This window comes from Pavona decussata, unplaced genomic scaffold (assembly GCF_977016875.1).
Source record: "Pavona decussata unplaced genomic scaffold, jaPavDecu1.1 SCAFFOLD_92, whole genome shotgun sequence".
NCBI classification, from domain to species: Eukaryota; Metazoa; Cnidaria; class Anthozoa; order Scleractinia; family Agariciidae; genus Pavona; species Pavona decussata.
Genome location: NW_028145509.1, coordinates 1877501 through 1891078, shown reverse-complemented (window position 1 = coordinate 1891078; position 13578 = coordinate 1877501). Strand labels below are relative to the sequence as shown.

General features: G+C 40.5%; 2 protein-coding genes across 2 annotated transcripts in view; one reads left to right on the top strand and one right to left on the bottom strand.

The window, feature by feature from the left end:
- The window catches only part of LOC146473810 (hemicentin-2-like), a 163549-nt gene that overhangs the window by 84895 nt on the left and 65076 nt on the right, over positions 1-13578 (bottom strand). Inside the window, exon 7 of the mRNA XM_085117672.1 lies at positions 957-1502. Within this exon, the coding sequence (XP_084973798.1) occupies positions 957-1502 (546 nt within the window). The remainder of the gene's footprint in view (positions 1-956; positions 1503-13578) is intronic.
- LOC146473813 (uncharacterized) overlaps positions 8957-13578 on the top strand; it is a 5973-nt gene continuing 1351 nt past the window's right edge. The window contains exons 1-4 of the mRNA XM_085117920.1: positions 8957-9246; positions 10465-10542; positions 11349-11429; positions 12506-12724. Coding sequence (XP_084974046.1) covers positions 9046-9246; positions 10465-10542; positions 11349-11429; positions 12506-12667 — 522 coding nt within the window. The 5' untranslated portion in view covers positions 8957-9045 and the 3' untranslated portion in view covers positions 12668-12724. The remainder of the gene's footprint in view (positions 9247-10464; positions 10543-11348; positions 11430-12505; positions 12725-13578) is intronic.

Here is a 13578-nt window from a genome sequence, read left to right as displayed (position 1 = left end):
CTTTTCATCATATACTGCACCATCCCTTCCGCTTTTTGATAAACTAAATCTTTTAAATATACACCAAATAAATGATCTGCTTATCTCCTCATTCAGTTTCAGCCTTAATAACAACGTACTTCCACCTTATTTTGATGACTTCTGTATAGAGAACTTTAAAGTGCATAGTTGTAATACTAGAGGATCAAAACAACTTCACAAAACATTTAACAGAACAAATTATGGAAAATATTCTACTCGGGAAAAGATAATTAAAATCTGGAATGAAATACCAAAGACTGTCAAATGCGCTGCATCTTTACAAATCTTTAAAACGAAAATCAAGCAATTTATATTGCAAAAGTGATACTGACATAGATCTTATTTTTGAAATTGATTAGTTAGCTTAGCATAACTTTATTTGCACTGGTTAATAATTTTTGTATATAATTCCAGTCTCTGATACCATTTGACTAAATTTAGATAGAGTTTATTTTTTTTTTTTTCTAAGGGAGACTACTTTGTAAAAGCTCGCGAGAGTTTCCTTAGTCTTCCTCCCAAGTGTAGATTGTAACAGCATAATATACTTGCTGTATTATTTCAAAATGGGAAATAAAGTCATTCATTCATTCATTCCATTGTTAAAGGCGTGCTAACTCTCGCCCCAGGTTAGCGGGTCCCAAGCGTGTGTGGAGTCACATACATGAAACGTTTTCTATTGAAGTCGATTTTGTGTGGTCATGAGCCTGAACAAACTATGTTTCATGTAAAAGTGCTACCACATGTCCCTACCGGTGATGTTCACAGATATTCCTCCACAATACGTGATGTGTTTGTAAAGATTTGATGGTGACTTTCTTAAAGAAAAATGAATAAGATGTCATCTGGACAAAAGAATACCCAAAAGGACCGAACCTGTTTATGTAGAGTAATGTTTGATAAAAAGTATAATATCTAAGAATTGAACTCTTCCTTACCTTTTATTACAGTCAATCGCAACACAGAAAAAGCCTTAAAAAACTCCTTCGATGAAGCGACACAAGTATATATCCCCGAATCCTCTTCTACAGGATTCCAAATTTTTAGTGTTCCATCCACACCAGCTTCTGATCTCCTGACAGGCAACTCCCCACTTTCCTTCGTCCACGTGACTTTTGGCTGTGGGTCCCCTGTAGCCTGACAGCGGACTGTTGCATTCTGTATTGTTTCCACTTCAAGCTGTGAGGGCGGTCGGACTGTGAACTGGGGCACCTCCACAACAACAAGCTGTATAACGGCCGAATCTTCTCCTAAGAGATTTGTCGCTTTGCATTTGTACAAACCCGAATCTTCCTTTCGAGCATTTATGAGTGACAGCTGTCCATCTTTAACCACCACGGCTCTAGTTTGCGCAAGGTTGTCGTGCACTTTAGCCCACGTCATTACTGCTGGAGGAAAACTGGTCACGTGACATACTGGTAAGGTGACGTTTTTGCCCTTTTCAACGTAAAATGGACCAAACGACAGAGAAACCTTGGGTTTACCTGAAAAAAAAGGACAGAAAAAAAAAAACAAAACAAACAAACAAGATGTTTAGAATTAAGAATGAAGTGGTCTTCAAATCAAGGCAGAAATCGTACCCATGATACTGCACACAATAGACCGGTGCTCTCGCTACTGATATGAGTATTGAAAGCCTGGGGCCCGTTTCTCGAAAGACCCGGTAACTTATCGTGCCCGATAAGTCGCCCGGTAAGTCCCCGTAAACTTTTTGGGTGTTTCTCGAAGCTCCCGTTATTAACGATCCCGATAATTTTCCCGGTAACTTGCCCGATAATTTACCCGTAAAGTTATCGGGAAATCGCAAATGTTTCAACACTAAACAAAATGGCGGGCGGAGGCGGACTGTTTTGTTTAGTTAGAAGACCTCAGTCTTATCAAAGACGACCCATTCTGGCCGACATGGCTGACTGTGAGTCGTAGAAAGATTCAGCCTTCACGAGCGAGAATTTAGTAGCTCGTGAATGAACTTGGAGACGAATTGCGGAGCCGAAGCACAGCGAGAAGCTGCCGCTGGCTTCGGAAATGCACATAAATACAAGCGTAGCACTAGCTATTTTTGTTGTTGTTGTTGTTTTTAGATGACGTTTGAAAAACGCTTAGGGTGTTTGCATATAGGTGCTACATAAATTTTAAAGATCTTGAAATTATTACTATTTTCTTGTTATTATCAACAAACAATGGAAGAAAAACAAATCAATATTTTGTCATGCAAACACGGCTCGCTCGCCACAAAAAGGCGCACATTATTATTACTCCGAAATGGCTTCCTTTTTTTAGCATAAAATGGGTTTATGTCACGCAAAACTAATCCTACAGGAAGCGAAACTGTTTTCTTTAATGGCTTAATATATCGTTCGAAATTATTCGTGTTAATTTGCAGAATTTTCATAGGAAGGAGGGAGTTAGAAATCTGACATGCTACAGATAAACGTTAACATAACAGAGCGATAGCTGTGAGTGTCGCATTATGCGCGGTGCTCGAAATACGCAAATTGTGTTTGCTGCATTAGCTAGAGGAAAAAAGAATAAGAAGCGTATTCTACTCATGATAGAAAAACGAGAATAAATAACTAAAATAATCATCCCTCTTTTCCTAAAATAGTTTCAGTCGCATTTCAATTGATCGCACCTTGTTGTGACACAAAACAGTGTACAAAAGTCGATTTGGCATCGGTAAAAAATAGTGCTGGATGTCTGCCGCAAAAAAACGATTAAATCACACCAGTTGAACTATAACTCTTCAGTTTTAAAACTTGTGGGAAACTATTCCTTATTCCAAATACCAAGCCGAGCTACTTTAGACAACTGATTATCGCTTCCAAATTAAACGATGATGCAAAATAATGATTTCTCTCGGTTGCTCCGGCCTTTGACACAACAAAAAATTGAAAGTTACACTTAGCACGTATTGCACTGTTCTTTAATAATTATGAAGACAGTCCTGCCGCATCCATAACAGCGAAATGGAATGAATCGAGTGGATACGGGAAGTCCTAAGTCGTTCTCCTCCTCTTGCGAACGAGCGTGAAGCGCGCGCAAGAGCCTAGTAACGGTCCCCAATTTTACCGGACCCGGAAATTACCGGAAAAGTTTACGGGTGCCTCGAGAAACGCAACATCGGGCCCGATAAAGTTTCCCAATAACGGCCCCGATAAGTTAACGGGCCCGGAAGTTACCAGGACTTTCAACTGAGAAACGGGCCCTAAGTTAACGGGCCCGGACGTTACCAGGACTTTCAACTGAGAAACGGGCCCCTGGTGACGAGTTATGTAACGTACCAGTTTCAACGGCGATAAGCGTCCTGGATGCCGCTCCCTTCGTTCTGGGTGCTAATAAAGGACGCTTTTGGCATTTGCTTTAGGTCATAGCAGTATATCTGAGGGAAAGCTCCACAAAAGCACATGGTAAATGACTTCGCTAACCACGAGTCAAACAGAGGATCAGTGGGTAAATTAAAGTATCCGAATGTCGATCGCAAGTTCATATGTCGATTTCTGTCGAATCAGGGCTTGTTTATATGGAGAAAATCTGTCCCAAGGGGTGGATTTATACGCAACTTAAACAGTCATGAGGAGAAAGATCGAAAAAAAAAAAAACAATGAGGCTTCGGAACGGGATTCGAACCCATGACTTCTGCGATACCGGTGCAGTCCTCTACCAACTGAATTATTCAGTTAAGACAACCGAGAGCTGGTCATATTGTGAATTCGTAATACACCCCTGAAGGATGAATAAATGAATACGAATATATGAAGCATACATTTAAACTGGGTGAAAGAATATTAGAAGAAAGACACTCGCAGTTACTTACGCAACTTAAGCAGTTGCGAAAAGAAAGCCTAAAAAAGTTCTACGGGTATTTTCAAAGTTTTCCAAAATTGCGCGGCAAAGGTAATTTCGGAAAACTGAAACAGAAGATACAAATAATCCATTGCTGTTTCTTCTAAGACAGGGTAGAAATTTAGTCTATAGCACTTGAATGTCATACCCCACCTTGTGGCTGATGGGCATAAAATGAAGCCCAGGGATGCTCTGCTAATCAGAATTGAGAATTTTTGGCCGTTCACAAATCAGAAGTGAGCAATTCTGCCTTGATAAACAGTTGCGAAAAAAAAGCTTAAAAAAATTCTACGGGTATTTTCAAAGTTTTCCAAAATTGCGCGGTGAAGGTAATTTCGGAAAACTTTGAAATAGAAGACACAAATAATCCATTGCTGTTTCTTGTAAGACAGGGTAGAAATTTAGTCTGTAGCACTTGAATTTCATGCCCCACCTTGTGGCTGATGGGCATAAAATGAAGCCCAGGGATGCTCTGCTAATCAGAATTGAGAATTTTTGGCCGTTCACAAATCAGAAGTGAGCAATTTCGCCTTGATAAACAGAAAATTAAAGGGTAAAATACCTCCTGCGTTGACCAATCAGCATTTAGTAATTGTGCTCTCTGTGTTGAAACAGGTGAAAAGTTAGCAAAATCATTGTAGAACTAGATCAAAAAGTATTTTTTTTTTTTAAATAATGAACCAACCAAACATTTCCTAATGTTACCAAAAGCTGCACAGTTATATAAAATGCTTACTTTGTACGACAAGACTGGCAACCTCTTCTTTCCTTCCCAGAATATTTCGCGCCACACATTTGTATTTCCCAGCATCCTCAAGTCGCGCGTTGTCAATTTGCATCAGTCCTTCTGCAGTCACCGTAGTTCTGCTGCTAGGTAACACTCCATTCTCTCGGGACCAAGCTACTTGTGGAGTGGGATTTCCCGAGGCAGAGCACAGTAACGAAGCTGTGGTGCTTTCATTGACAGTCAAGTGAGAAGAGGACAGTGTTATTTTTGGTACAGAAATAGACTCTCCTTGTTCACCTTTCATTCCTGGAATACCCGGTGCTCAAGTATCTCCTTTAATTCCCTTTTCTCCTCTCAATCCTGGTGGGCCCATAATTCCTTGTTTTCCGCTTCTGCCAGGCTGTCCCATCATTCCTTGTGATCCTATCCTCCCTCTCCTCTCTTGGCTTCCTTTGTCACCTTTGGGTCCAGCTCTCCCCGGTGGTCCCGGCAATCCTCGAGGGCAGACGTTGCCACTGCTCCGTTTGATTCTGTGCAAATTTGCTGCAGCATTTCCTTCATATTTTACCATATCTAAGCCTGTTGGTTGTTCTAAACAAAATTAAATAGTTAAACCTTCAATGACTTTAGAACTGCAACATGTAGCTTTTTTTTATCCAATAGTCCTCGAAAATTTCCTCTTCTGGTCTGAAGTAGGACAGGGTTTAAAGAACTGAGCCGCACACCCCCACTAAAAGTGACATTTCTGATAGTAACTCCTCCACCCCAATCCCTCCAGGCACGCACCATACATTCAATCCCTCCCAGAAAAAAAAAAAAATGCAGCGAACAAACAAGACACCTAGTATTAAACTTGCTCCCACGGGTATTAAGAACGAAAAGACAGGAAGTGTTTTTCATCAAATTTATAAGATTTTAAGAAAGAAGCAACGTAAATTAGCAGACATACACAAAGACCAAGCACTCGTATAGAGTACACCGTGATTGGATTACACGAAATTAAATTCAGGGTAGAATGATCAATTCACCGACAAATCGAAACTAAATATTCTTCTGCAAAGTTGTTCTCATAAACAGTAGCTGCCGATAAAGGTTGCCAAAATCACGGAACCGAGGAAAACACATTTCCTTCCCTATAACTAATCTCTCACATGACGAGAGAATTTGTCAGCGACAAAGGAAGTCTTGGCAAACGTATGAGATATTTAGTTTCATTGCTTCATTATCTTTAAAATTTTTGCAAAGAAGGCTCCAAAGGTCTCCAAAGTATCGGAATCACTAAAAAAAAGGTAGCGCTTAATAGTAAACGATTCATTCACACTTAAGTATTTCATATCCAAACTGAAAACGTAGAAGACCATAACACGGCTTACTGTACCAAACAGGAACCGAATCATGTCTTGTTCTTGGATGCTAGAATATTTTATTCGGTGCATTCATCTAAATTCCTTAGGGCGGTTATACAAATATGGAAGGCTTAAATGAAGTTTCTGCCTTTGTTAATCGCGTTCTTGCCTTAAAACAAAATATGAAGTAAATGTAAAACAGAAATATGAAATACTAAAGCTGACTAAATAACAAAATGGAAATAAACTGCTGTACCTTTTAATTGAAGCGTCCGCATTTCCTTGTCTGATGTTGGAAATTACTTCCTCGACAGCTACCAGCCTTTGTTCGTGATCATTAAACTTCACCTCGATTCTAACGAATCCAGCAGAGTAAAGAAGCAAACAAAAAACAGACAAAACTGTGCCGGGACTCAGGGATAAACCTTGGCTTTTAGAAGACATTTTGTGAGAAAACGATTCAATGCCGTGCTTGTGAAACGAATTGTCGTGACAATTTCTGTACTCCTGCACTTCTTATAAACTTGATATTTCCTGAACGATGAAGGATAAACGAGTACACGGATGATATCAGAGAGGGGGAGGGAATCGCCCCGGAGGGGGAGGGGGAGAGTCGGAAGCAAATGAGTACAAGTTATATTGTTTGTTACTATCGGTCCTCTTCAGGAATGGAAAATGGATTTTCAAGGTCTTTCAATAGATTCAGTTAACATACACACTAGAGGAAGCGGCGTACATCTTATAACCCAGTCCTATTCTAGTTATAGTGGATGGGTGGTTGGATCAAGGTGATTTAGGGAAGCCGAATCGGAGTAGTCATTAGTTGAACTCTAAATCGAAAGCGGAAAACTGAATTTAATTAGCCGATTTACCGAAATTCTAGCTAAGACTGCTGCTTGCCGGGTGATTCTTGTCTTTCTTAATATTTAATGCTAAGTTTTTTCCTTAGTTTGATTTTAAACATTGATAGCAACGAAAAGTAATGAAATGCGTGATGAATCCGCGTGCCAGACATCGAGAACGCTCGCGAGTGATTTGTTCCCGAGCGCTCTCGATGTCTGGCACGCTGATTATCCACGAAGTACGAGAGTATCACGCGCGTCCTCGCTTGAGGACGCGCGTCCTCGCCTGAGAAAAAAGTGGTTTCAATGCGTATTCAGTGCAAAGACTAAGAATTCTTTATTTTTACACTGTAGCATAATTGTTACCTTCTAGTTTGTCGTTCGCCTAGTCTAACTTATATTCAAGATAGTATGTTGATCTTGCACCATATTGATGTTGAGCAGTCTATTTCTTACTTCTCAATGGAGAAGAAGCACGAGCCCGCGTTAAAATCGCCTCTCGCGTCTCTTCGCGGGCGGAAGTTATCATGCACACTGGCCTGTTCCCTCGTTGTACTATCACGTGAGTATTGTACCAAGTATTCACACTGCAAGAAATTCCACCACACGACCCATGTTAGTAGTGTTGTTTAGGGTAGCTTGACTGTGAAACTTCAGAACCTACAAAATCGCGCTACTGGAACATGCATGCTGGAGTAATTACTAAAATCGAGTTATGACTCGAGCTCTATACTTATCTTCTTATCTCGATTGTCTTGGGATATCGTATCCGCTAGAAGGCTGAAGCTAAAGAGATGTACAATGTATAATCGTATTAGCAAGCTATCCCCAGTTATACATATCCAACTATTTAGCTTTCCCTATTTTGGTTATCTGTGGTCTTTTAGTAAATTAACCCCTCCAGGCGACTGCTATATACTGAGGATAATGACCGAGGCTCAAAGGTTGTCGGAAAAATCAACATTTGGTTAGTTAATATACAGTAAGGATACGGAAGAAGCGAAAGACAATTTCTAATATAGTAAAACAAAAACTGCAAATGAGAGGCCCCTTTTTATGCAACTATAAAGCCAACAGCTTAAATTCATACATAAAAAAGTGACGTTTCAAACCCCTCCCACACTTTATCAAGCGTTGTTTCCTCTGATGAAGAGAGGCGTTGCTCTTAACGACTTCTAAACACCATAGGATGGTCAGGAAGGGGAAAAGGAGGGATCATATTTTACCCAGCCTGTTTTCTTTTTGATCTGATTGACACAATGAAATATGTACGTTTTACGTTCCTTGCAAGCTAGACTTCCTCCATGATTGTAGCCTAATTAAAGTGAAAGTAATGTTAATATTGAACACGAGGAAGAGCGGTTCATCCAATTTCCAAACACCGTGAAGCGGATTAAAAAAGCGAGGCACAGCCGAGTGTTATCAAACAACTTTGAGGTGTCTTAATTAAGAGATCGGATAAAACACTCTTTCGATTGTTTGACATATCTCCACAAACCATTCATAGTTCTTGGAGAAATTAAAGACAAAAGGTTACCAAACTTATTGATAATTAATAAAAGTCACATTTTTAAACCTTACTTCAAGGAAGTGATGAGTCTTTCAACTGGAATATTGCCGAGGGCTTGCTTTGTAGACAACTTGTTAAGTAATATTTCAGGATGTTGAAGGACGGTGCCTACTTTTGTTACTGCGTATACGTTCTGCGCATCTCGAGATACTCGGGTTTCCTATGGGTGGTAACTACAACTACAGGGATATTTTTTTCGCGGTTTCAAACTATGCAGTGAAAGCAGAACTTAGCAGGTGCTTTTGGTATCCAGAAACATAATTTTTTTTTTTTTTTTGGGGGGGGGAGGGGGGTGGGGTGTGGTAAGCATGCATTTTTCAGAGATAATTCTGCTTCAATTAAAAAATAAAGGAAGAAAAGGTAAAAAGAGAAAAAAACTGCCTGACATTGCTTTCAATTTTACTGCTTTTTAAAATAACTGTCTCTAAATTATCTCCAAAAAATGCCCCGCTATGATTGGTCGGTTCGTTTCATTGATGCACCCAATTCGAGTGATCTTCTATCATTGATCCTGATCTGGATCATCCCAAAAGGAACGCACCCTTACTTTCAAAGCGGCTTTTCAAGGCGCATAGCACTCATTCGAAACACTCTCAGATCGAATTGGAATTTTGAATCTTGGTTTTTGAGGAGAAGGAAGTGTCCGGGGTAAAACTGCTTGGAGTAAAGACGAGAACCAACAGCAACCTGAACCCACATATGACGCCGAGTCCGGAAATCGAACCCGGGTCACCTTGGTGGGAGGTGAGTGCTGTCACCAATACACCCAACTGCATCATTGTGACTTACCTCTGTTGGTTTTCTTTTTTCCAGATTGACAAAATCGTGAAGGAAAAAGAAGCGCAGTTTAACGAAGAGAAAAACAGTATGTGGAAAGAGTTAACAGATGCATTTCAAAAGGTATTTCTTTCTTTCCAGTTAGGGTCTCAGAAATTTTTTGCCCCACGCGCGTGACGTACATTTTTAAATGCTAAATCTTTCTTATTTCAAGCCCGACCTTCAAAATTGCCATCTTTCTTTATCAGTTCGATTCCATTCGGTTACTCAGATATTTCCTTTACTCCGCCCTAAACGTTCTCTATCACTGCACGGTACTTTCGACCTTGCTTATCCTAGTAGTATGCTGGGCGCGAGTTACATGTCAGCCTAGTAAATGGGGTAGCTCGCCTTGACAGGCTTAATGACACTCCCTTTAGACCAGTGTGTAGCACCATAAGCTTGAAAATGGATTTTTGGTTAAATAAAAAGTAAAGCTCGAAAGTAGGAATAAACAAAGCAAAAAGAAAAAAAAAAATAGTAGTAAAGCTAGGTGCATACATGTAGGTTCATAGTGAAGTGCCCTATGCACCTATCATCGGCTATCCCCCGGGGGATGGGCCCGGACTGGGCAAGTTGACCATTTTACGGAGATTTGATTTCATAGTTTGCCCAGCAATGAGTAGGAAATGAGGAAGGCTTGTTTTCTCGTGCCTTAAGCTACGAAGAAAGCAGGGGCCATTGTAAAACAAGAAGCCATGTTGTAGTCGTTGTGAATGAAGGGCAAACTGTCACCGCTGTACATGAAGTAAACTGCGTTCGTCTAGTGCCGCGTTCTCTGAAGAGCTCGACGATGGCGGATTCTGTCAGCTCAGACAAAAAGATTCAACCAATGATCCAGTGTGATATACTTGCGCCGTGGTACCACAGTTCTTGTGATCTGTTAAACAAAGATGATGTTGAACGCTGAGGGTCTAGCTATTAACTTCACAATTTTCACTTTGATGACTCTCTAGGAGGAGCAGTTTCTTAACTTTGATTGTACTATGTCTCCTCCAAGAGGGGGAAATTTGCGCTTTGGAGAGAGAACTCAACAAAATCCCCTCCCTTGCCCGGGATCCCCCCTCAGGGGATGGCTAATGATATTTTCTCTGGAATATAAATTGCCTCTTTTGGAAACAGCAAAGCAATTCTTGAATTCGCTTGGTACTAAGAATTTCATGGCAATCATTGATTGACTTAGCCTGGTGCGAGATGAGTCGACTTTTGGGTGAAACAAAAGCCGCAAAAGGCGTCTGTTCTTACAGGCTGTACTTCACTATTTACCTCTCTTAATTGTGTCCCTTCGTTTCTCTTTCCAAGGAGATGGACGAGGAACAACAGAAGCATATTGAGGAGCTTGCTACGTGGAAGAAAGAGGCAAAGGCTGCACAGGATAAAGTAAGCGTACATTGTCTAATTAAAGTTCAAAGCCGTTTTGGTTGTTTGTAAAACTGAATTCGCGTTCCGGGATAAGAGTAAACTGAATAACCTCGTTTGGGAGCTTTGGATTTAAAATGCCAGTTTGAAAGATTTTTCCTCGGAAGAAAATTCAGTGCAGCTGTACGATTTAACAAAAACCTCTTCAGTCTCGGGGCTATCAGTGTGATAGTTTCCCTTGAAACTTTGGTGTTCTTAAAACTAGCTCTTTACTACTTAAGTAACATTTTCATTTTAATGCTTATTTCTAGAACATCAAATTTCAATAGAAAACTAATTATACAGTTAATTGTTTCTGTCAAGAGACTATCGGCTGATAGTTGTCCCTCAGAAATTTTTAAGAACATCAATTGTCAGACCGATATTTATTATTATAGTCCCAATTAGACAGAACCACTCTATTGCTTTTAATTTATTGTTTAATACTTAGTTTCTTCCGCACAAAAGCCACTGAGACTGCCATTTCGAAGATTTGACCTTTTAGGCGAATAGCTGAAATTATAAAACGAATGAGCAACGTACAGGATGGAAATGCAATAAAAACAACCTCAGTGTTTTATATCCTAGATACGCTTCGATCAAACTCCCGCCATCTTGGTTTGTAAAAGCGAGCGCGACCTGGGGAGAGTGCCTAAACTTTTTTAAACCAAGATGGTGGCAGTTTGATCGAAGCGTGCGAATTGCGAAAATCCCACGGAAAATAGGTGACTGTTAATAGTCTAGTCCGCCTTAGGAACAGTTGACTGTATTTCGTCTTCCATTTGTAGTTCAGAGAGGACATCATCACCTTGAACCGCAAACACCGTGAAGAGGTCAAACGACTGGAACAGGCTATAAATGAAACTGAAGTGAGTTCTCCTACACTGTATAATTCTTGATTACCTAGTAGTTTCTATAGTGTGAGCCACTGCAGGGAGAATATTTTTTTATTTCCACCGAGATTTCTTCGAAATTTAAAACAAAAACAATAGAGTGTAGGAGGAACATGAGTCAGACTAAATGTCCTTTATTTGCCTGTCCTCCGTTGCGATTTGGGATAATCCCCCCCCCCCCCCCCTCCAACCCCCGCCTCGAGGAGGGCGGAGGTGGGGTTCAAGGTAGACTTAATACGGGGAGTATCCCCTCGGTTATATCAGCCCCTTACTTTTTCACATACCAACGTTTACCGCGATTTTACCGCTTTCACATACATAAAACTAAAATTGCATCCCCTTCGGTGCACGGTTTATTTTGTAACCTTTCTAAAAGCTAAAATATTAAATTTCGATACCCTTTCACGTACAAGGAGAGTGAAAAGGGATCCCTTTAAGTGGCACCTCCTCAGACCTTTATGAAGTATTCCCGGTGTGTAACTCACCAGAGAGTAACCCGTGCTGGTTTAGGCCGGAATCCTCCTGTCAAATTCGTGCAGAAACTCGATTCATAGACCAAAAGTTAGATCCATGTTAAAATAAAGAAGTATGTTTCTTCTTTTCAGCTTTATTGGTCAATTAATTAATAAGTTAATTAATTGATCAACTATAAATATGAAAGAAAGAAATTTAGAAAGAAAGACCAAAAGGGTTAGCGCGAACGGGATATGATACCCATGCGAGGCGCAATCCCAACCTAAGAAAAATCAAGTAAAAATTACAAATGAGAACACTAATAAAACACGAAGATTACGAACGGTGGCACGAGCGGTCACGGGAGAGGAACCAGGTGCAAGGCATGTCTATGTCAAAGATGATATCTAATAAGGTAAAATAGGTAGCACGTAGAAAATTCTTAGAAATACGTAGACTGGAAAATTTGTCAGGAGAGGCAAGATGCCAGATAGTATTCCAGGGTTTTACAGTTCTGTTGATAAACGAGGCCAGAAAAGTAGTGGTTCTGCGGTAAGAAGGTCTTAACGATATGTTAAACAACAGAAATCTCATTTCAGGAGAAAGGTGAACAGTCGAGAAACGCCAGCAATTCAATCATACAAAACCTGGAGGCAAAAATCGTGGATTTGGAGAATCGCACGCGCCAGCCGTCAGTAGAGTCGGCGGAACAAGTTGCCAAGTTAAGAACCAGGCTCCAAGAGTCGGAACGTGCGCTCTGAGAAGCCGAGAAGCAAATTGACGAACTGGAAACTAAAAAGGAATCGTGGAGAGAAGAGGTAGGGAGCCATAACTACTCTAGCGCTACAACGTAATTTCACCTGAACCCGTTAATAGGAACGCCTTGTTTTACAACTATTTTCACATGACCTAAACAGAATCTGTCTTTAGGTTCTAAATAAACTGTGGTGCTGAGTCGGTGGGAAATAGAAACGAATGTTTGGTTTATCAGTAGAGTTGATAGCTAAAGGTAAATTGGCCACCATAAAGGCATTCGAGTGCTAACGTTTGGAGCGTTAGCCCTTCGTGAGAGCGAATCCGAAAAACCCGTTGCTAACCAACTATTTCCTTTTAGAGGTCCAAAGTGCGCATTTCTTCATTTATTGTTTGATATGTATTCGATGACTAGTTATGAGGAGATAATCATGCTTCCTTCCTTTATTGCCTTTTCCTTTGTGTCTCTTTCATTCTTGTACGCTAACATAATTGTACCCGCCGTTACAAACCGAGATGGCGGGAGTTCGATAGAAGCAAACGAGTCTCAAAAATCCCACGAAAAAATAGGGAACAGTGAACAGTCTATGTTTTTAGTGACGTCTGACGGGCGCATCTCGACAACAGAAGATATGGCAAGAAAAAATATTTCGAGCAGTGTGTTTCTGCGTTGTTTGGTCCTATCCATTCAAAAGATTCATAATTCCTCACTAACCCGTTAACACAAGAAATTTTTAGTAACCTGTCGGGCAAGGCGAGTCATACATAGAATCTTGGCCATTAAAAAACCATGTCAGGTGGGGCACATGCGCAGTAGAGTCCGGTTGAGGGTAATTTGCATTCAACTCGTCGCGGCAATTTTTTTTTTTTTTGGCTTTTCCGCCATTGCAAACGCCTTCAAAAATATCGCAAACAACTT